The 24,732-nt window shown below is 43.4% G+C and overlaps 1 protein-coding gene across 2 annotated transcripts; it reads right to left on the reverse strand.

Annotated features, from left to right (window-relative positions):
- Positions 1 to 3,256: 3,256 nt before the first annotated feature.
- FH (fumarate hydratase) lies at positions 3,257 to 24,553 on the reverse strand. 2 transcript variants are annotated; one of them, XM_064150031.1, is made up of 10 exons: positions 24,401 to 24,553; positions 17,406 to 17,540; positions 16,554 to 16,664; positions 11,985 to 12,161; positions 10,867 to 11,049; positions 9,945 to 10,110; positions 8,291 to 8,494; positions 6,664 to 6,791; positions 4,636 to 4,789; positions 3,257 to 3,451 (listed from the first exon to the last, which is right to left on the reverse strand). In XM_064150031.1, the coding sequence occupies exons 1-10, from the start codon at positions 24,512 to 24,514 to the stop codon at positions 3,309 to 3,311; spliced, it is 1,515 nt and encodes a 504-aa protein (XP_064006101.1). In that variant the 5' UTR covers positions 24,515 to 24,553; the 3' UTR covers positions 3,257 to 3,308. The 2 variants fall into 2 exon arrangements, with proteins under 2 accessions (XP_064006101.1, XP_064006102.1); XM_064150032.1 differs by lacking the exon at positions 24,401 to 24,553 and adding an exon at positions 24,061 to 24,276.
- Between the last annotated feature and the right edge of the window lie 179 nt (positions 24,554 to 24,732).

The following is a 24,732-nucleotide window of genomic DNA, read 5'->3' on the forward strand; positions in this document are numbered from 1 at the left end:
TTTATCAACGCAAAAAGGAAGGGCAAGAAGAGCCTCCACTGTTTACTGGACCAGGAGGGGAATACTATAACTGATGATGTAGAAAAGGCTGAGGTCCTGAATGCCTTCTTCGCCTCAGTTTTCAACAGTAAGGAGGGAGGAGGAGGAGAAGAATGGCCTCTTGAACTGGGGGATGGGGTCAGGGAGCAGTGTGTTCCCTGGAAATTCCTGAAGAATTAGTTCAGGCCCTGCTGAGCCATCTGGACACCCACAAGTCCATGGGACCAGATGGGATCCATCCCAGGGTGCTGTGAGAGCTGGCAGCTGAGCTGGCCAAGCCACTCTCCATCATTTTCCAGCAGTCCTGGCTCACCGGAGAGGTCCCAGGAGACTGGAAAATGGCCAGCGTGGTCCCCATCCACAAGAAGGGTCGGATGGAGGAACCTGGGAACTACAGACCCATCAGCCTGACCTCAGTGCCAAGGAAACTGATGGAGCAGGTTATCTTGGGGGTGATAAGAGCGCACCTAAGGGATGGCAAAGGGCTCAGGTCCAGCCAGCATGGGTTTAGGAAGGGCAGATCCTGCCTCTCCAACCTGATCTCCTTCTATGATCAGGTGACCCGCTTGGTGGATGTGGGGAGGCCTGTGGATGTGATCTATCTGGACTTCAGCAAGGCCTTTGACACTGTCCCCCACAGCAAACTGCTGGCTAAGCTATCAGCCCATGGCTTGGATGGCAACACTCTGTGCTGGGTTAGGAACTGGCTGGAGGGACGAGCCCAGAGAGTGGTGGTGAATGGTGCCACATCCAGCTGGCGGCCAGTCACTAGTGGTGTCCCTCAGGGATCTGTGCTGGGCCCCATCCTCTTTAACATCTTCATTGATGATCTGGATGAGGGCATGGAGTCAGTCATCAGCAAGTTTGCAGATGACACCAAGCTGGGGGCAGATGTGACTGAGTTGGAAGGCAGAAGGGCTCTGCAGCGGGACCTTGACCGCCTGGACAGATGGGCAGAGTCCAATGGGATGGGGTTCAATAGCTCCAAGTGCAGGGTGCTGCACTTTGGCCACAGCAACCCCATGCAGAGATACAGGCTGGGGTCGGAGTGGCTGGAGAGCAGCCAGACAGAGAGGGATCTGGGGGTACTGATTGATACCCGCCTGAACATGAGCCAGCAGTGTGCCCAGGTGGCCAAGAGAGCCAGTGGCATCCTGGCCTGCATCAGGAATGGTGTGGTCAGCAGGAGCAGGGAGGTCATTCTGCCCCTGTACTCTGCACTGGTTAGACCACACCTTGAGTATTGTGTTCAGTTCTGGGCTCCCCAGTTTAAAAGGGACGCTGAGATGCTTGAGCGTGTCCAGAGAAGGGCGACGAGGCTGGTGAGAGGCCTTGAGCACAGCCCTACGAGGAGAGGCTGAGGGAGCTGGGATTGTTTAGCCTGGAGAAGAGGAGGCTCAGGGGTGACCTTATTGCTGTCTACAACTACCTGAGGGGTGGTTGTGGCCAGGAGGAGGTTGCTGTCTTCTCTCAGGTGGCCAGCGCCAGAACAAGAGGACACAGCCTCAGGCTGCGCCAGGGGAGGTTTAGGCTTGAGGTGAGGAGAAAGTTCTTTACTGAGAGAGTCATTGGACACTGGAATGGGCTGCCCGGGGAGGTGGTGGAGTCGCCATCCCTGGAGCTGTTCAAGGCAAGGTTGGATGTGGCACTTGGTGCCATGGTCTAGCCTTGAGCTCTGTGGTAAAGGGTTGGACTTGATGATCTGTGAGGTCTCTTCCAACCCTAATGATACTGTGATACTGTGATACCTCCAGAGACAGGGCCTCAACCACCTCTCTGGGCGACCCATTCCAGGCTCTCACCGCTCATGCTGAACAACTTCCTCCTCACGTCCAGCCTGAACCTACCCATCTCCAGCTTCACTCCATTTCCCATAGTCCTGTCCCTCCCTAACATCCTGAAAAGTCCTTCCTCAGCTTTTTTGTAGGCCCCCTGCAGATACTGAAAAGCCACAAGAAGGTCACCTGAGAGCCTCCTCTTCTCCGGACTGAACAGCCCCAACTCTTTCAGAAAGTCTGTCCTCATAGCAGAGCTGCTGCAGCCCTCTGAGCATCCTTGTGGCCCTTCTCTGGACATGCTCCAGCACATTCATATCTCTCTTGGGACTCCAGAACTGGATGCAGTACTCCAGGTGAGGTCTCACCAGAGCGGAGTAAAGGAGGAGAATCACCTCCCTCCACCTGCTGGCCACACTTCTGATGCAGCCCAGGATCTGGTTGGCCCTATGGGCTGCAAGTGCACACTGCTGGCACATGTTGAGCTTCTCATCCACCAGCACCCTCAACTCCCTCTCCTCAGGGCTGCTCTCCAGTCTCTCACTGCCCAGCCTGGGTTTGTGCTAGCGATTGCCCCGACCCAGATGCAGGGCACTGCACTTGGTCTTGCTGAACCTCCTGAGGTTGGCTTGTGCCCAACTCTCCAGCCTGTCCAGGTCCCTCTGGATGGCATCCCTTCCCTCCAGCATGTCTTCTGCACCACACAACTTGCTGAGGGGGCACTCTATGCCTCTGCCCATGGCACCAACAAAGATGTTGAGCAAGACTGGTCCCAGGACTGATCCCTGAGGGACTCCACTTGTCACTGGTCTCCACTTGGACATGGACCCATTGACAGCCACTCTCTGGGTGCAGCCATCAAGCCAGTTCTTTATCCATCTCGTGGTCCACCCATCAAACCCATGTTTCACCAGCTTGGAGACCAGGATGTGGTGCGAGACCATGTCAAAAGCCTTGCTCAGGTACAGGTAAATGACAGCAGTTGCTCGCCTCTCATCTATTAATGTTGTGACCTGTTCATAGAAAGCCACCAGGTTTGTCAGGCAGGATTTGCCCTTGGTGAAGCCTGCTGATTGTACCCAATCACCTCTTCACTATTCTTCTGTTTCAGTAGTGCCTCCAGGAGGATTTGCTCCATGACCTTACTGGACACAGAGGTGAGACTGACTGGCCTGTAGTTCCCTGGCTCATCCTTCCTACTTTTTGAAAGTGGGAGTTATGTTTCCCTTTTTCCAGTCAGAGGGAACTTCACCAGACTGCCATGACTTTTGGAATATAGTACAGAGAAGAGGTTTTCCCCCCAGCACACACAGGTACCTACAGCTGTAGTGCTTGTCCCCTTCAGAATTGCTGTCACCTCTTAGGAAAATTTCCTTCATGTTATGTCAGCATGGACATGTCACTGATTCCCTAATACCAAAAAATATCAAAAGCATCTAATATTTGTTTTATTTATTTATTACATTAGGAACTCTTGGGGCATTTGCACAGAAGTTATTGAGGGCCCAACATATCTTTAGGCTTCACCCACTGATCAAACTGGTCTGACGTGAGGAATCCCAGCTTTATCGCAGCTTCTTTTAATGTTGTCCCTTCTTTGTGTGCAGTTTTAGCAATCTTGGCTGCTTTATCATATCCTGTAACAAAACAAAATGAACAAGTTTTCCATTTGCAGTTTCAGAAGATGCTTGGCCTTTGGGGAATTAATTCCATCAATATTGCTGTACTGCTTAACACAATTAGCAGTAGAGGCACACCAGATGTTTACACCAACTCCTTACTTAAAGGGAAAGTAAATTGCTACTCTGATTTCAGTGGACTTAGAGAATCACAGAATCAGTCAGGGTTGGAAGGAACCACAACGATCATCTAATTCCAACCACCCTGCCATGGGCAGGGACATCCTACCCTAGATCAGGCTGGCCAAAGCCCCATCCAGCCTGGCCTTAAACACCTCCAGGGACAGGGCCTCAAACCACCTCCCTGGGTTCCAGGCTCTCACCACTCTCATGCTGAACAACTTCCTCCTCACATCCAGCCTGAACCTACCCATCTCCAGCTTCACTCTCCAGCCACTCACTGCCCAGCCTGGGTTTGTGCTTGGGATTGCCCTGACCCAGATGCAGGACACTGCACTTGGTCTTGCTGAACCTCCTGAGGTTGGCTTGTGCCCAACTCTCCAGCCTGTCCAGGTCCCTCTGGATGGCATCCCTTCCCTCCAGCATGTCTTCTGCACCACACAACTTGCTGAGGGGGCACTCTATGCCTCTGCCCATTGCACCAACAAAGATGTTGAGCAAGACTGGTCCCAGGACTGATCCCTGAGGGACTCCACTTGTCACTGGCCTCCACTTGGACATGGACCCATTGACAGCCACTCTCTGGGTGCAGCCATCAAACCAATTCTTTATCCATCTCATGGTCCACCCATCAAACCCATGTTTCACCAGCTTGGAGACCAGAATGTGTTGCGGGACAGTGTCAAAGGCCCTGCTCAGGTGCAGGTAAATGACTTAGGTCATTTAAAAAAAGAGTGGGGGGGAGAAGATACTGTTATTTTTCAATTTTTCTTATTAGAAGTCAGATCAGTACAATGAGTACTTAAATTCCCCCAGCCTGCTGGTTTTGATTATTGTCAAAATTATTTATATCATGCACGGTATGAGAACTGCAAGAAGGACACATCTTTTTCACTTGTAATACTAATTGGTGATATTGAGTCTCCTGAAAATTATGACAATATAAATAATACCTGCAAAATAAAATTACTGCAAAGTATTTCAGTATAATGGTTTGTGAAGTTTCTGAGCCTTAAACCTACCTATATGCGGGTTCAGAGCTGTTACCAGCATCAGAGATTCACTCATTAGTTTGTTGATCCTGTCTGTATTGGCTTGGATTCCAACCACACAGTTGTCAGTGAATGAAACACAAACATCTCCAAGAAGTCTTGCAGAATTTAAAACGTTTTTAATCTAACAAAAAAGTAAAGAAATACCAACTATTATATTTAGACTGCACAGTCCAGCACATCGATTCAGAACCAGTGCCCACCCTTCATCTGTACAAATGTACAGATAGGGCACAGTGAATAATAGTATGCCTCCCTCCTTAGCAGGGTAAGATCAGCCACTCTTGTTTAACTCTTACATGAAGATGACCACAGTACGTCTCATTGTTTTGTTTTAACATAACCAAGTAGTAGATTAATGTATTTGATTCACTATTACTTGCACTATCAGATACCAGTCAAGACTAAAACCAGTAATGTTGTAGTCCTCTGCTTTGACTATCCATGCTGCTCCTTTTTTTTTGAAGTGTCTATCAATTTATCTTCTGTCAGGTACATCACTTGGCTGTTCTTTGTGACTTATTCTCAGGCCACACCTTCAAAAACAGGTGCTGTGTGTTTAGAAGAAATATGTTGACACAGGTGCAGAAAAAAAACAAAACCTAAGCAGGCACAGTAAGGAAGAGACAAAACCTCATCCTGTTACAAAATTTCCGTTTTCTTTATGTCATTTCTAACTGGCATAACTGTTGGAGCATGTCCAGAGGAGGGCCATGAAGATGCTCAGAGGGCTAAAGCAGCTCTGCTATGAGGACAGGCTACAAGAGTTGGGGCTCTTCAGCCTGGAGAAGGCTTCAAGGAGACCTTGTAGTAGCCTTCCAGTATCTGAAGGGGGCCTACAGGAATGCTGGAGAGGGACTATTTACAAGGTCTTGTAATGACAGGACAAGGAGTAATGGGTTTAAATTGCAAGAGGGGAGATTTAAACTGGATGTTAGGAAGAAGTTCTTTCCAGTGAGGGTGGTGAAACACCGGCACAGGTTGTCCAAGGAGGCTGTGGATGCCCCCTGGATGTGTTCAAGGCCAGGCTGGATGAGGCCTTGAGTGACCTGTTCTAGTGGGAGACATCCCTGCCTATGGCAGGGGGTTGGAACTGGATGATCTTTGAAGTCACTTCCAATCTAAAGAATTCTATTATTCTATAATAAAAAAGCAGTATCAGTCAATACAGATCGTGTAGAAGAATATGACATGCTGCTTTCTTTGTGCCTCTTACATATAAGACAAGAATTCAAACTTCTTCCTTTTCTTTCTGTCTAAGATTTGGGTATTTTCTGCAAGTCACAATAGTTTCCTTTAAACTGTCATCCCCACCCTAACCTCTATGCTATTCCTTAAACATCTTTATACACAGTTCTCTGCAATCTTCTGATTTCAGTACTTTTGTTTATATTTTTTCCTTCAGTTTCTCCTGCTTATTTTTCCTTCTTAGTTTTAAGAAAGAAAACCAATGTAGATAGGCTGAAGAAGAAAATAAGAATTGCAACTTGGTGGTCTGTAACACTTGGTTAACTTGACCTTTTATTACATCTCCAGAAGCATCAGTACGTATCCTGCTCACACTGTAGAAGGCATACATTTTAAATACTGAAGTCCAAGACTAATAGTTTGCAATTTTACGTAACTTACTTGCCAAAAGCATGTAATCCATTGGTATTCAGCAGTAACAGAAAATAGCACATAGTTGATAAATAATAAACACAATAATTTAACAATAAAAATGTCTTAATTTTTAGCTAAAATACCAAATTCTTTTTGACTTTGGACAAAATTTTATCTCTGTGCTACTCTCTCCCTACTTCCACGGACTGATGAGAGACACACATTGTGAAGATAAAGGCTTATCTGCACAAGGTAATTTAATGTTAAAAAGACTGCCAGTTCCCTGTCAAAAACACCTGTACTGACCAAATATTCACTGAGGATTTTTTCACCACATGCTGATTATACAAATGATGATTTTAAAACAGCAACAAGTTTAAAGCTTAATGAACTTACCATCATGGGCTTAAAAACATTCAGTTCGAAGTGCCCATTGCTACCTCCTACAGTAACAGCTACATGGTTTCCCATAACTTGGGCTGCTACCATGGTTACAGCTTCACACTGGGTAGGATTCACCTTTCCTGTTTGTGGAAGGGAGAGAAAAAGGTTACTAAAGAAGGAGGGAAGAAAGAGAGGCAAGAGAGGAATGGAGGTGAGAGAGGAAGGAGGGAGGGATTATAAAGCAGCGATGGCTGCTTTAGTAATCTACTAGGACTTTGAAGAGTTGGATCAAATGTGCAAGAGTTAAGCAAATATTAATTATAACAGTTCTTGATAGTCAAAAGATTATAACCTATCTTTACTCATGCAAGTAGGCATTTCTGGTGAATCACTGCTAAATCTCAGTTAACTTAAGAAAAGTATTACTCATTTGTTAGAATTACTTTGTAATACACTGTATTTACTTTGTCAGGGAAAAAAAAATTTTGAGTGACCTCCTAACAATGACTTCTTGTTATGCTTCATTTAATTTCTCATAATAATCCTATTAAAAGCATTGATTGTCTGCTTTTTTAAAAGCCCAATATGCTCACATCCTTTTTCTTTTATAAATTTATCATACGGGAAGAACATGCTTGGAATAATTTTGGATGTACAATATTCTTATGTATATATGTGCTAGTTTGAAGCAGGCTATAATGTTTTGGTGAAAAGAACTAGATAATTGGCTGAAAAAGGAAAACAATGGTTGTGTCTCCTTTCCTCATCAGTCTTGCTGAGAGCTCTGGGAACAAGAAGAAAACATTAGATAACATTCTCCATTTTGTTCTCACTTTGCTTTTGCCTTCAGACTGAGCCACATCTCCTTAACCTCACTGCCATTAACCTCTTGGCTGCACCTCTATTCTTTCTCAGGATTGGGGGTAAGGTTGAGAGGGGCAGGGGGAGGTGTTGGGGTGGTTTGAGACCCCCTCCTGGGGACTCAGGTTTCTGGGAGGGGGGTTGTGCTTCTGTATTACTTTTAACTTTGTATATTTCTGTATATAACTGTATATATTGTTAATAGCTGCTTATATATTGTGCTGCTGTAAATAAATAGCTTCATTTGTATTCCCGGAGCCCTTCTGAGTTAGCTGGGGCAAATTGAAAAGTGTGGGGGGGCGGGTAACAGCCTAAACCACCACAATATATTCTTCTATGGGACAATCAATGAATGATTACCAGTATTACTTCTTCTCTTATCCTCCCACATACTGGGATCATTGCAGAAGGGAAAACCTGAGTACAACACTAATTATGCTAGGAAATAAAGACAGAAGTCAATTTACATTAAAGAACTGCTATAATTCATAGTTAGCTTTAAGCTTACTTCAAAAAAGCAATTCTAAAAGAAGGCTTTAAGAAATGTGCCTGTAAATAAAGTCATAGGATTACAAATAGTACTCTCCCCTACATACCTGCCACTGAACACCTATGCAAGCAACTATTTTTACAAATAAAAATTTTGGAAACTGTGACAGAAGATAAAAACTAACAGAAGTGAACTTACTGATATTTGTGGTAGTATCTGGTAAATATCTGTTAAGTTAGTAGTACAAACCAAAAGAAACAGGCAATTTTCTGTTTGTTTTCTCTGTACCTGGCATGATGCTGCTTCCTGGTTCATTTTCAGGCAGGATGAGCTCTCCTAATCCAGAGCGTGGCCCAGAACCCAGGAAACGAATATCATTAGCTATTTTCATCAGACTACATGCCACTGTGTTCATAGCTCCACTGAGTTCCACTAGAGCATCGTGAGCCGCAAGAGCTTCAAACTTATTTGGAGCAGTGACAAAAGGCAAACCTACAGGAAGGTGGAGAAAACATTAAACCTGTGAGGCACTTCCTAGCAGGCATAAAAATATTATCAATCACATAACCAAAAAAATTTAGCTGCTTAAAGAAAAAATATGCATGCAAATATCAACACTGGTAGGGAACAACAGCCTGGACAAGAATATGTGAAAGCTGATTCAGACTGAGGAGGATGCCTGAAACTGCTGCTAACAGCAAGAGGACAGGAGCAGTGGAAGCAACAGCTCTGTTTATGTTAATTGAATACCTGAGAGTTAAGGCTTGGTTCCATAATGAAAAACATTCCTTCAGGGCTTCGCCCTGGAAGAAAAGTCTCAGCAGAATTTTATTAGCTGTAATGGACAATGCTAAGGAGGTACAAAGGGATGCTGACTGTGGGCTGGCCTCCTACTCCACAAAATTACTGGTCTGAGCTTATATTGTCACTTTAAACAAGTAACGTTGACACCACTTGCTAGAGAAACAGCAAAATTTCTACTGTGTTTTGCAGTTTCTGCCAAACACCAAACCCACACAATTTGCACAGGCTTCAGAATTGCATAACTGCTTTCTCAGCTGCAGAAAGCATTCCAAACTTTCAATTTGGCCCTTGCTAATAAAGTTCTGTGAGAACATATGGAACTTCTGTAGTCTGCACAACTTGTCCTATACTCATACAACCTGCCTACATGGAACACCTAACACGCACTAAGATGGGACAGCCTCCTAACACCACTGGTGGCTTCAAGCACCAAAACAAGCCCTGCATTGTTTCTCAGCAGCTGCTGTTTACGCCAACTTACTTCCCTCTTAGGGTATAAGAAAGTCTTGACCCTCTGTAAGACAGTGAATAGACCCATAAAAAATGTGTTGATGCAGACTGTTTAGCAAATTTAAATGACAGACATATGCGTCACTTGCAGACATTTAAAAAACTGATACCGTGATGCAGACCTGGTTTGCACATAATGATAAAAATTGCTCTGTAAATGAAGTTTTAAGGTCAATAGAGATGGTACCAGAAAAGAAGAAAAATCAGACAGCTAACTTTCACTCTTTCATATGATAAAACATAGTGGCTTTGGGAGGTATACTTTCACTTCTTTTGTGCCAAGTCACTGTAGACTGAGAGCCAGAGGAGAAAAGATTAAGACAGAAGCATTACAGATGGGCTAGTAATAGAAGGCTGAAACTGTATCCCTCTCCAATAAGCCTTGCTAAGAAAACCATAGTGATATCAGTCACTTTCCATGCACTGAGTATAATTACAAAAATACCTTGCATGAAAAATCTTTAAGCATAAGGCACATAACATACAGCTTTAACAGAAAATTTCATCTTCAAACATAGAGACAATTTGAGAACCTTATGGGAAGTATGGAAACAGCAAGATTTAGTTTGAATTTGACTATATCTTTCATAGACTGCTTTACTGATAATTCTGAAGTATCATTCCTCACCTGTCAGTTCAGCCACTTTAGCAGCAACTTTCTCAGCAAAGCCAATTCTTGTGTTTAATCCTGTACCAACCGCAGTCCCACCAGCTGCCAGTTGATACACTCTTGGCAAGGTTGATTCAATCCTAGCCACACCGTACTTAATTTGTTGCACATAACCACTAAATTCCTTTGAAAGAAAGGAGGATAAAATAAAAGAACAAAGAAAACAACCAAGAGTAAACACTTGGAATTACTTGGACTTTTAAGATGACTGCACTAACTTCTTTGAAAGAACAAAGGCACTGAACTTCACACAGACGCTAAACCTTAGCATGTTTTCCTTATAAGGCAAAATTTATGCGTACTAAAACACTGCTCTCACAGTACGGACAAATTACACATTCTCATGATACAATTAGAGGAACAGATCTTGGGCTTCACTTAATTCTATTGAGTAAAAATCTCACCTGTGCATGCTTGTAAAAAAAACCATTCTTGACACAGTAACAACAATGATTTGCTCTCATATAGGTACATATATATATGAGAACACACACATACACAATCATGTATTTTCATTCCAAATACTTAGCTTTATGTGTTGGCAAAAATCTCATTTATGTAAGTTTACAAAATGCCTGCCTTCCTTCAAATATTAAGTGTAACAGAAATATCACACTGTGTTATTTGGTAATGGAACACAATTTACAACTAATTTTATCTTAATACTGTTAGAAGTGAAACACGTGGAAAAAAAATAAGAAAAATTATGGTGCAGTAGAGTACAGCATCCAGCAAACTCCTATAAAGATGAAAATACTCTGACTGAGATACAGGCAGTTTCCTATTATTTGTCTTAAGGTATCAACTTAACTTAGGGCTCAGCTTCCTCCAAAATATTTATAAGATCTTGTCAAATTAATGCATAATTATTCTTTTTTACCTGTCCAAGAGTAAGTGGAACAGCATCTTGCGTATGAGTGCGCCCTATTTTTATGATTTGGGAAAACTCTTTGGATTTCGCTTCAAGTGCACTCTGTAGCTTCTTTAGTCCAGGTAACAACACCTCATTGACCTCCTGGGCAGCAGCAATATGCATTGCTGTTGGGAAAGTGTCATTTGAACTCTGTGAAGGAAGTTCAGGAAATATATTAACAAGCTTTTCTCACTGTCCTTACTGCAAGATATATATGTATGGCTTTATTCTCTTGGTTTTATAAACAAGAAGAAACTAAGAGCAAGAAATTCAGCTGTGTTCTGTAAGTCAATATGCATCAATAACTGAATCTTCTAAACTCCAGTCCAGCACCTTACTGATGTCAACTTTTTCTACCTCTACCCACAGAAAGTTAATTACATGAGCAGACTTCACAACAACGCAGGGGCTAAAAAAAAAAGGAAAGAAAAATACTTGCTCAATTAAGCAACTGGAGGTGGCTTTAACACACTTCTGTCTTGCTTTGTTAATGTTAAATCCATTCCCAGATACTGAGCAAGCACAAAATACCAGGAAGTGATACAAGAAATTCAGTGATTAAAATTTAACTAATCTAAAGAAAGTATTAAGAGTGAAGGAAAACAAAAAAACAGCTACCATGATCCTTGGGGGAGGAAAGAAAAGGAAATGGATATTTAATTTACCCATTTACACTTTAATTTTTATTCTTTCTACATGCTTTATGTAATGCATTATGGAGGTAGATTGTAAGTATCCTTTACAACACAAGTAGCCTTTACAATCCTTTATCAATTTTAAGTAAAATTTTAGAAACCACTTAACTTCTTTACAACTGTCTGCATTGTTTGTTACCAAAATAACCTCTGCCCACTATCATACATGAATTCCTCTGTCCTAAAATCAAAATTTCTAATCTAAGAAACTCATACTGCCAATGACTAACATTTTAAATTTCACCTGAACTGAAAAACCTGGGAAACTGTGGCCAAAGATGTACACATTTTTTTTACTCAAATCTAAACAGTGGCTACAATTAAATTACAAATTCACAATTAAAGAATTTTTTTTTTATATTTAAAGAAGTACAATGTGAGTATAATGACCTGGCTTTTGTTAACATGATCATTTGGATGTACTGGGATTTTGCTCCCCAGTTTGCCCCCCATTATCTCAATGGCTCTGTTACTGATGACTTCATTGACATTCATATTAGTTTGAGTTCCAGACCCAGTCTGCCACACCACCAACGGGAAGTGATCATTTAGTTTTCCTTCAGCTACCTATGTTGAAAAAGGAGAGAGAAAAGTTGTTTTGGAACTAAACACCAAAAAATACACACATACAACAAAGGGCATAAACGTGAACATTTTATGCAAATAATATTCTCCATTATAGCTCTAAATATACATGTAACAATTGTGAACTTACATCAGAATAACTGAGAAACTGATAAAATATCAGATATCAAAAGGGCAAAACACTTTTCCTGTGCTTCTTGAAGATGCTGAATTCTGAAACAGAGGAGTATGGTGTTTCACTTCATGCAGCACAGTCATAAAAAGAAAATATTTTTTAAAGCTCTTTCAAGTTTTATCTTGTTTCCTCAACAATGCCAATGATTTTTAATGTCCTAAAACATCTGTACTCTTCATAGAATCATAGAATCAGCCAGGCTGGAAGAGAACTCCACGATCATCCAGCCCAACCTATCCCCCAGCCCTGTCCAATCAACTAGACCATGGCACTAAGTGCCTCATCCAGTCTTTTCTTGAACACCTCCACCACCCTGGGCAGCCCATTCCAATGCGAAATCACCCTCTCTGTGAAGAACTTCCTCCTGACATCCAGCCTATACCTACCCTGGCACAACTTGAGACTGTGTCCCCTTGTTCTGTTGCTGTTTGCCTGAGAGAAGAGACCGACCTCCACGTGGCTACAACGTCCCTTCAGGTAGTTCTGGACAGCAATGAGGTCCCCTCTGAGCCTCCTCTTCTCCAGGCTAAACAAGCCCAGCTCCCTCACCCTCTCTTCATAGCTTCTCTCACCAGCTTTGTTGCCCTTCTCTGGACAGGTTCCAGTATCTCAACATCTCTCTTGAATTGAGAAGTCCAGAACTGGACACAGGACTCAAGGTCCTGACCAGTGCTGAGTACAGGGGAAGAATAACCTCCTTTGTCCTACTGGCCACACTGGTCCTGATACAGGCCAGGATGTCATTGGCTCTCTTGGCAACCTGGGCACACTGCTGGCTCATTTTCAGCCTACTATCTACCAGTATCCTCATGTCCCTTTCTTCCTGGCTGCTCTCCAGCCACTCTGTCCCCAGCCTGTAGTGCTGCTTGGGGCTGTTGTGGCCAAAGTGGAGAACCCTGCACTCGGCCTTCTTAAATCTCATCCCGTTGGCCTCTGCCCACCCATCCAGCCTGGCAAGATCTCTCTGTAGGGCTCTAGTACCCTCCAACAGATCAACACCTGCTCCTAGCTTGGTGTCATCTGCAAACTTACTGATGATGGACTCAATCTCCTGGTCCAGATCATCAGTTAAGATACTGAACAGGACTGGGACGAGCATGGATCCTTGGGGGACACCACTAGTGATTTGCTGCCAACTGGATGTGGCACCATTCACCACCACTCTCTGGGCCTGGCCCTCCAGCAAGTTCTTGACTCATTTCAGAGTGAATCTGTGCCAGCCACAAGCTGCCAGCTTTGCCAGGATCTTGTTGTGGCAGATGGTGTTAAAAGCTTTGCTGAAGTCCAGGTAGACTAAATCCACAGCCTACCCCAATTTCACCAGGCAGGTAACCTGATCATAAAAGGAGATCAGGTTGGTCAAGCAGGACCTGCCCTTCCTAAACCCATGCTGGCTGGGCCTGATCCTTGGCCATTCCGTAGGTGCTTTATGATGGCACTCAAGATGACCTGTTCCATGACCTTGCCTGGCACTGAGGTCAGGCTGACAGGTCTGTAGTTTTCTGGCTCCTCCTTACGACCCTTCTTGTGGGTGGGTATCACATTGGCCAGTTTCCAGTCTTCAGAGACCTCTTCAGTGAGCCAGGACTGTTGATAAATGATGGAGAGTGGCTTGGCCAGCTCATCTGCCAGCTCTCTCAGCACCCTAGGATGGATCCTATCTGGTCCCATGGACCTGTGAAGATCCAAATGGCTCAGCAGGTCCCTTACTTCTTCCTTCTGGATTACACAGGGACTATACTGGTCCCTAACTCTATCTGACAGTTCAGAAGGCCAACTGTCCTGGAGACAACAGGTCCCATTGTTGAAGATTGAGACAAAGAAGGTGTTAAGTACCTCTGCCTTTTTCCTCATCTTTTGTGAATATATTCCCCTCTGCATCTAATAAGGAGTGGAGGTTATCTTTGCCTCTTCTTTTGCCATTAATATATTTATAGAAACATTTTTTATTCTCCTTTAACAGTGGTGGCCAGTCTAAGTTCTAAATGGGCTTTTGCCTAATTTTTTTCCTACATGACCTAGCAACATCCTTGAACTCTTCCTTGGACACCTCCCCTTTCTCCCTTCTCAAGTTTTAAAGCAACATTGATCCTAATTCTCAGAGGTAGGACTAGAGGTAATAAGTATGTACTTGTTTTCCCTTCAACAGTTATTTGTTCAGGTTTGCAGTATCTTCTAGGATAGGTATTGAAATATCTCAAGTAGTTTTGCAATCAACGCATGTAAGGTGCTTCAGGGAACTGATTCAGTTGTGTGCGTCTCCTTGAGTCATGACCACCCTTTGGGTGTCAGAAACCGGATACTGCTTGACTGTTTACAAACTTTTCAGCATGAGAGCACTGCTTGCTCCTAGGAAATCAAGCTCAACAGCTGCACAGTTTCATCATAAACACCAATCACAACTAGGTAACAATTTGAATTAGAGACATGTCAGTTCTTTATGGGAATCAGTCCCCCAGAGTAGAGACTGTTTTGCCATAGGCCATCTGTCATGCACATGCAGCCCACAGTATAACTGGAGTATGAAATTTCTCAAAAAATAAATTTCATACAAGCAAGTTCCAGACTTCCTACACCTGCAGACATTAGATTCTGTATCAACAAAATGAGCTGGCAGATGGTTGCTGGTTTCCCTACTACTACCCAAGACTTATATGGCTTTAATTGAGAGATGCCTAAAAAGTACTTGTAACTTTTTTTACTGTACCTCAGCTGTAGCTATGGTACACATACAAACAAGTATCATCATATATACTTACAAAGACCTACATGTATTGACTTGCTGATTACCCATGGCAGCAAGGTCCAGAGGAGCCACAAGTAGCTATACCAACGTACATCTTTGGTAGGCAGGCTGTAACAACCATTTCAAATCAAAACTGAGCAACAGGTACAAATGTTCTCCTGTTTGATCTACATTTTATGGAGCCTGCTCAACTTTTAGAGATTCTTCTGAATGTGTATTTGTGATAGTATCAGAATCTGTGCTTTGAAGTACTACCCCTGTACATAATAGGCTCAGAAAGGTCAAGAATGCAAAGCAAAAGGATCTGTTGTCTCAACTCTGAGCCTAGATACATATCTCCATGTTATTAGGATAGATTAATCCTCCTGGAATCACGCTTTTCAGGAAAGGATGTTATGTATTTCTCATCCTACTGATGTAAAGGTCCCACCTCCAAGAGTAACTTGATTCCTTGCTTAATACTTTTAAGTTATGTTAGAATATTGTTTTGGAGGTAAGGGAAATGATAGAGCTGTCAGGGTGTTTTCTAAAACACAGTAAAAGAGGCCTAAACAACTTTCAGAACTCATGAATCATTTAGTCACCAAAACATCTAATCCATTTTTAACCAGAACTCTAGAAACCACAAGAAGACACTAACACGTTCTGGAATTCTCCAGAGCTCTTAGGACTTACAGTGCAAGAGCTGGAAGAAACAGGATAAAAGTCTTCTGCAAATATGGAAATAATTTTCAGGTGGTTAGAATGACAAAACTTTGTAAAACAAAGCTTACAGATCTGCTCATTTACACAACATTAATACACTTGGCATTACCTTATCTCATATAATGGTCATTCACAACTCTGTGCACTTGGATGGCATATATCCTGAGAAAGAGAAGATGTCTCTGTGTGTCATTTCACACCACATCCTCTTTAGCTATAGAAGTGATACTGAAAAAGCACAGATTTACTATTAAGCTTAAGTGTGAAAATAAGATTAGTTACAGAGAAACTTCTCAAAGTGCGGCTGGTATTCACGTTACCAAGCTGCAATTGCTGAAGAGTTTGACCGTTACCAAAACAAAAAAGCTTTGCTTGGCATGTTAAGACTTCACATTAGCTGAATGAACTGAGATTCAATTACCCTCTCTTAATCCAGGAAAGAGTCAACACTAGGCTGCAAGGACTGATCTTAATAGAGGGGAAAAATTACATTGTTTTCATAATCTAAGTATCAAAATGTATTTGACCATTCTATCATTTCTGCAAATGTAAGAAGTTAGAATACTAAAATATTAAGTAAATGATTCCTTAACCTGAAAAACAAAGTTACAATTAAAAAAAAAGCCTTTCTCCACCAGTTTGAGAAATTAAAGCAGTCTTCCTTTAGCCTCCAAGCTTCCTGTTTTCCTGTGAAAATCTTAACAAAAATACAGCGACATTTCTAGCATTTTGAGCAGTTAGTTCCTACCTCATTTGCTGCCTTAACGATAGCATCAGCAATCTTTGGGTCGAGACCATAATCTTTATTTACTTCAGCTGCTGCTCTCTTCAAGATGCCAAAAGCTCTTATAACTTGAACCTGAGATACAAAAGTAAGTTTAACTATGGTTGGTTTTGGTTGTGTTCTTTTTTTCTCAAAGGCCATTTTAGGAACCAAACTCCTGAACTGAAATCCAGCAGTAAATTATCAACCAAACCAAAGAGCAATCAGACCCCATGACCTGTGCTCTCATTAAGAGTAACATTTATCCAAGCAGTAAAGCAGTACACAGCTCATCCCTTCTGTCCAAGTCCATGTATGCCTTGTGCATCAAAACAGATCACATGTATTAAAATAAACACTACAGGAAAACTGGTACTATGTCTCAAACAGCCTTTTTGAGAGCAAATTGACACAGTTCAGTACATGGAAAGCCAGTGCACAACAATGTCCATGCACAGAAATGCTCTGTGCACAGCTACATGTGGGAAAAATAACTTGGTATCAACCCACGCTGCACTAAACATCCTTAGTAAAAAGTTACAAAACACTACAGCTAATGAGCTATTCCATTTTCAGAAAAATGAAAGATACTTTGCTATTCATCATTCTTATGCAAAAAAGTCACACAACATGGTAATTATCCAAAAGCAACAATCAATTTATTGAAATGGAACAAAACCACATCTCTAACATAGGACAATACATTACCATGGAATTTCTAACTTCAGCTAAAATTCCATGTCGCTTATATTCCCAGCAAAAGTCTAGGAAAGTATTTGCTCTCACATCCAAAATACACTTAAAGAGAAGAAATTAACACATCTTTAAATTACTTACAGGCATTCTTTCTGAAACACCTCCAATCTTGAAGTTCATTGTAGATCTTACAGTCTGGGCACCATAGTATTTGTCACTTGGGACCTTCAGTTCACCAAAGGTATCATATTCTATCCTAAAAGCCTCTTGAGCAGACTATGGAAAGGGAAAAGAAAAATATTTCAGACAACAGTAAACAGCATATCCTCTTTGAAAGCAGATAGAGTGAAGACAAAATATGCAGGAAAAGAGGGGGAAAAACCAAAGCACACAACTAGTCAATAGTATTTTAAGTAATTATATTTTTAAGTTAAAACCTTTTTCTAGATTGAGCACTTGTCTCACTGAATGTCATAGCTACTAGCATTGTGTAACCTAGCAGACCCAGTGATGATAGGCAGCACTGCAAGACTTAAGACCTCGGCATCATTCTGACTAAATTCTTCTCTTTTGAAAATTAGTGACTTATCTCACCATTTATAGAATTAGTATTTTATTAAAACAAAACTGAAGAACTAGCACAGCAAGAATTCACCTGGTTTCCACCCAAGCTGCAGATACATGACACAACCTCTATTTGAAATTCACACCACACAAGAGAGGTAACAAAAATAATGAAAGAGAGCAATTGACTAATCTAGTACTAAGTTGATGACAATTAAGCCCTTTCTCAAGCCTGACAAACCAGGGACACAGTTGCCCTACCTGTGCAACACAAAGAAACTGCATCTAGGAATACACTGTGCAGTATTTACCAGTATTTCTGTATCACGTATACACCTAGCATGCATTACTCTCCAACATGGCCAGTAAGAAATTAATTTTAGCTAATATAAACCAACTGAATAGTAACTTTACTTTTTGTGAAGCACTTGTGATGGTGTGATCATGTTCACATACAGCTCAACAAAGATTACATGACTGGGCAGGAAGCAAGACCAGTTTACTCTTATGATGCCTTAGTCAGCAAAGTTCTCATTTACTGTAAGAAAGGAGTTCACAGAATCATAGAACTGTCGAGATTGTAAGCGACCTCAAGGATCATCTAGTTCCAAGCCACCTACCATGGGCAGGGACACCTCACACTAGATCAGGTTGCCCGGAGCCCCATCCAGTCTGGCCTTAAAAATTTCCAGGGATGGGGCTTCCACCACCTCTTTGGGCAACCTGTTCCAATGTCTCACCACCCTTATGGTGAAGAACTTCTTCCTAACATCTAATCTAAATCTATGCTCATCTAGCTTGGATCCATTCCTCCTGGTCATGTCACTATCCAACACCCTAAAAAGTTGCTGCTCAGCTTTCCTGTAGGCTCCCTTCAGATACTGGAAGGCCACAATAAGGTCATCTCAGAGCCTTCTCCTCTCCATCCTGAACAGTCCAACTCCTTCAGTCTCTCCTCATAGCAGAGCAGCTCCAGCCCTCTGGTCATCCTCGTGGCCCTTCTCTGGACACTTTCCAGGACATTCATATCCCTCTTGTAATAGATGCTCCAGAACTGGACACTACTCCAGGTGGGGTCACGTGAGAATGATATAGAGGGAGATAATCACCACCCTCAACATGCTGGCTACACTTCTCTGGATGCAACCCAGTACACAGTTGGCTTTCTGGGCTTTAAGTGTACACTCGTGGCTCATCTACCAACACCTTCAAGTCTTTTTCCTTCAGGGCTGCTCTCAAGTCAGTCACTGCCCAGGCCCTATATCAGTGCCTAGAATTGTGCCAACCCAGATGCAGGACCCTGCACTTGGTCCTTTGATCAGGTTGGCATGGGCCGACCTCTCCAGCCTGTCAAGGTCCCTCTGGATGGATCATTTTCCTTCAGTGTGTCAGCCGCATCACACAGCTTGGTGTCAGCAGTGAACTTGCTGAGGGGGCACTCAATGCCACTGTCCATGATGACGATGTTAAACAAGACTGGCCCCAGTACTGATCCTGGATGGACTCCACTTGCCACTGGCCTCCATTTGGACATGGACCTATTAACAGACACTTTCAGGTGTGGCCATAAAGCCAGTTCTTTATCCAAGTGGTCCATCCATCAAACCCGTATTTTACCAACTTGGAGATCAGGATGCCATGTGGGACAGTGTCAGAGGCTTTTCTCAGGTCCAGATAAAGGACATCAGTTGCTCTCCCCTTGTCTATTGCTGTTGTGACCTCGTCATAGAAGGCTGCCAGGTTTGTCAGGCACGATTTACCCTTAGTGGAGCCATGATGTTTCTACCCAATCACATCTTCATTATTCTTCTGCCTCAGCAGTGTCTCCTGGGGGATCTGTTCCATGATCTTACCAGGTACAGAGGAGACTGAGTGGCCTGTATCTACTTCCCTGGATCATCCTTCTTCCCCTTTTTTGAAAACGGTGGTTATGTTTCCCCTTTTCCAGGCAGTGGGGACTTCATTGGACTGCCATGACTTTTGGAATATAATAGAGTGGTTTAGCAATCTCATCCACCAACTCCCTCAGTACCTATGAACATATCCCGTTACGTCCCATGGACTTGTACACTCTCACGTGCTTCAGATGGTCACAAACCTGATCCTCTCTCACAATGGGCAGTTCCTTCTTCCAGCCCCTGCCATTATCATCTGTATTTTCAGGAGTGTGGCTGGAGCACTTGCCAGTGAAGACTGAGGTAAAGTCATTGAGAACCTTGGCCTTCTCCACATCACTTGTCACCAGTTCTCCCACTGCCTTTCTGAAAGGGCCCACATCTTCCCTAGTCTTCCTTTTGCCACTAATACACCTACAGAAACATTTGCTATTCCCTTTGATCTCCCTGGCTAGATTTCGTTCTGAGCTTTAGCTTTTCTAGCCAAGTTTCTTGCTGCTTAGACAGCCTCCTTACATTCTAGCTGTCCTTTCTTCCAATACTTGCACAGTTTCTTTTAGTGTGACAGTGTGCCTAGGAGCAAATTGCTCATTCAGGCAGGTCTCCTAACGTTCTGTCTTGCCTTCCTCTTTGTCCGTATACTTTGCTTCTGGATATGGAGAAGGTGATCCTAGAATGTTTAGGCCTTTCCTCTCTAGAACTTTGTCCCATGATACTCTGACCAGCAGATCCCTGAAGTGATCAAAGTCTGCATGCCTGAAGTCCAGGGGTCATAAGCTTGGAATACATCCTCCTAGATGCCTTGAGTATCTTAAATTCTAGTGCACTGTGGTCACTGCAGCCAAGGCTGTCCCCAGGCCTTGTCCCTGAGTTCATCCTTTCCAGGGAAAGAAGTAGGTCTTTTCTAATTCTTATCATACACAGAGTAGAACAAACCCAGAGTTCTAGGTAGGGTATATATACCTATACAATGCAAGGCTCTGACCTAAGCATCCTTGGGAAAACTCTGATAGAGCTTTGATAGGTCAGTGTAGTGTTGCAGCGCAGTGAAAGAAAACCAAAGGTTAGGAACTATTAAGAAAAGCAGAGGATATAAAAAGAAACATCACCAGTGCCACCACTGCTCACTGATGGTCTCAAGTCTTTGTGCAGATCTGGTTCTTTTGTCTTCAAAACTATTACCAGAAATTGGGTTATTTCACAGAAAAACCACAGACTCAGAAAATCCTGATGTGAAAATGAAAGCCTGAGTCAGAATAAGAGAAAAGCATCATAAATGTTTACATAGCTCTTACTCTTCACTAAGTATCCACTTCTGAAGTCAGGCTGTTCCTCTTCTTTCTTCCTATGTTCTTTTTGCTTCTTGCTTTGGGGGTCTGTCTCCTTGGCCAGGAGCACAGCTGAATATTGGGCAGAAAACCCTCCTCTACATCAATGACTTTCTGCAGCGGTTTGCCCTGGTCCACATCATCACAGATGGCAAGCTTCAAGTGGTAGTGTTGAGGGACATTCCATCCTTTTTATGGTCCTAAGTGGCATTCTACTCAGGTGGGGATGCTCTGCCATCAAGTACTCAATCAGTCGTGTACCAGACATGCCAGTCTCACTTGCAGAGTAGCTGGTGCATGTGACTCAAAAGAAACTGCAGCCCAGCCCACAAACAGCAGGGACTGGCTTTCACACTGCTGTTCCGTTTCATATACCTTTTGTTTTGGCTGATAGTCTCCCAGATACTGACCCCAGAAGAATAAAAAGCTTAGGGATGGCATATAGGTCCACACTATGTTCTTCAATTCTCTTTATCCTATTTTAATCACATATTATTCATTCACATGTTAACAAGAAGCAGAACACAGTCACCACTTCTTTAATATCTCTCTATCAAAAACATTTAATTGAGATGTTTGCAGATCTTACTATACGCGTGCACATTCCAATATTGCAACAGCAGGAATCAGATGTATGGTCTCTGCAATGCTTGCTTTTGGTATCTGGATGTCTTGCATAAGCAGAGAACATCAAGCCTTCCACAGAGCTCGATAAACAAAATCAATTCAGTTTCAAGCCCAGCTCTTGTGGCTCAGCCAGTAAAAGTATCCACACTCAATGTAAAAACATTAAACTACCATAACCTTTTAGAGAGAAAAAGCAGTTGCACAATTATTTCCTCAGACTTACATCATTCCAACGTCAACAATGGTGAAACAAAGATAAATAGGATCAGTACCTCTTTGTACAAGCACCTTTCAACAATTAAGTTCTGTTATTAAAACAATTCTTTCCCTAGTCAACTCGATGCTACATATTCACAAATTCCAATGAACAGAGTAGGGTTCTTTAAGCTGATTTCAATTTTTGCTGACTAATATAGTAAGAAGGAGCATTAGGAAAAGAAGTGATTTTTTTAGACATGCCAAAAGTAACTAAACTTTAACATTACTTTCATACTAATGTAGCAGCGTATAGAAGTAACTGTCTGAATTTTTATGCATAAAACATTCTTTCTGCACTGCTTAGACAGAATTCACCCTCCTGAGTACCTGGCTTTATGAGCTGAAAGTCCCAGTTTCCATATCTGAAGCAGAACCTGCTGCAAAATGGTGCAACAGTAGCACCCTGGTGGTAACCCCTACTCCCCCACTCTTGCCACAAGCCAAGGCAAACTCCTATGCTCACTTAATTCTTATCATAGCTACAGTAAGTCTCACCTCAGAACTACTGCTCCTTGCATTTACAAAACAAATTATATATATTTCCTTTTTTTAAGAGGCCTCTAAAATCCCAAGGACTCACAGTCCAAAGCGTAATGCAGTTAGGCAAATGTAACTGTACTTTTACCTTCTTTCAGGGAACAAATCAGCCAGAACAGATTGCACCATAATAGTGCACTGGAAATAGTTAAATGACAAAACTGCTGCACTATCGTTTCCTGTGGAAAATTACATTCTGACTTGAGGATGCAGCAACTTCTGGATGTAAGCATTTCAATTCAAAATCTTGGCATTTTTAGCATGTCAAAGCCAATCTATAAAGGCCAGCAGAAAATTGAGTTTGTGCTCAACTGCTCTTCTTTAGCAGATGAATTTTTAAGTGTATTACAAATCAGGCCCAAATAATTCACAAGATTCAGCTGAAGAACCACTGCAGCCGCAATTCCATTTGAAACTTCTTGTGCACGTTAACACAACAGTCACACTCTAGGAAACGTGTACATATGGTTTTGTCTACAAGAGGTATTCCAAAACACAAATCTGGCTGCTGAAAATTCTCTGCAAACATCAGAAAGTAGGGTGGGATTTTAAATTTAAATACTTGTTGGTACATTTTTTTATGGTCTTCTTGAAAACAGAAACAGAGTTTTCCTGTAAAAATTCACATGCTGCTTTAGTTCCAAATTCACCGAGGGACATTTTGTTATAACTTCTGCTCTTACTTAAACCGAATTTACTCAAAACGTCTGTTTACAGGACAGGTAATCTCTCTCGCCAGCTAAGATCAAAATACACGAATTTAATATAAGAGTGCAGCCTTTCAGAAATACCAGGTCTTTAACAAGTAAATGAACACCATGAGCTGTAACGATTTTCTTAGGTGATGCCAAACAGAAAAAAAAAGGAGCCCACCATCTGACAGGCCAACGGTTTAAAAGTTACACGGTCTGCGCTGACACGGGTTTTCTGAGACGGTTATGTTTTGTTCACCGTGTAGTTCATTCACTCACTGGAAAGCTTGCTTTTTAATGCCATTTTCTATACCCTAATGAGTATCGCAGACTGGGAACTGGCGTTCTAATTACATTTATTAAAGCATTTAGCAACCCAATGAATTAATAACATCCCAAATAGCCTACTTTCTGCTGATCTTCTCCTGGCAGTCTAAATCACCTCCATGTTTTAAGGAGAGAACTCACGGAGACTGCACCGAGGCTAACGTTTTGATGCAATGCCCAAGCTGTCAGTAGTGACACTCGGGGCTCCTTATGCGAACGATGTTTTCGTTTCTACGTTGACCTGCGTGCACCAAGCAAGGCTCACTCACGTTACAGCCCGGCACTCAACTATCATACGTGACCAACCACCGACGATGTCTGCCAGAGATCACAGACTATAACCGCCCTCGTTTTGAGGCAAAGACTCTCCAGATTTCTGTGAGGATACAGTTTTCCCTTATTTGTCACCTCCCAGCTTTCTATTCCACAGCTCTGCCACTGCAGCTCCTGCAGTAGCACCTCTCCCGCTTACCCGGTGGCATACTCCCGTTTTCCTCTGTGGACGTGAGCTGACAGCTAACGGCCGCGCTCAAGGCTAATCTCAGCCCCAGGCAGCACACCGACATACCTGGGTACCGCAGACACTGCGAAGCTGGGTGCGCCTGCGTTCCTGAGCGGGGACCAAACTGGGCCCGCGGCTGCATGGCGCCGGGTAGGGACAGGCCCCACAGATTCGCCGGTGCACGAACGAAATGGTAGTGCAAGCTTGACCGGGGATGCCGGCAACATCTTTCCCTCTGCTATTGCTCGCCCCACAAAGAAACACTGCGGACCATAGCCCCAGCCGTTCCCGCTCCTCGCCCCTCCTCTCCCAGAGCGGTGGCGAAGGGCCGCGGGCGCAGGGGGAGGAGCCACGGCGGCGGCTAGAGGTCACCGCTGTCCCGTCCTCCCCTGCCCGGGATGCTCACCATAGCGGCGTGCGGCGCAGGGCCCCACCGGCCGGCGGCGCGCGGGGGCGGCTGGCGCGCGAGGAGACCGACAGAGCAACCGAGACGGCGGCAGGCGCGGAGTGAGCGGTGCATGGCGGCGGCAGCAGGGGAGCACCTCGGGGGCCGGCCGTGGGGAGGGGAGAGCGAGCGCACCCGCCCCGGACGAGCGTCAGGGCGGCGCGGACGTCCATCATCACACAGGCTCCACCACCCCAATCGGCTGCCGACGAACCATCGCCGGGGCGGGGAGAAGCCTGCAGGGCCCAGAGAGAGGCGCCTGCGCAGGGCAGGCTAAGGGCGCCCTCTCCCCC

The sequence above is a fragment of the Pogoniulus pusillus genome, chromosome 10 (assembly GCF_015220805.1).
Source record: "Pogoniulus pusillus isolate bPogPus1 chromosome 10, bPogPus1.pri, whole genome shotgun sequence".
NCBI classification, from domain to species: domain Eukaryota; kingdom Metazoa; phylum Chordata; class Aves; order Piciformes; family Lybiidae; genus Pogoniulus; species Pogoniulus pusillus.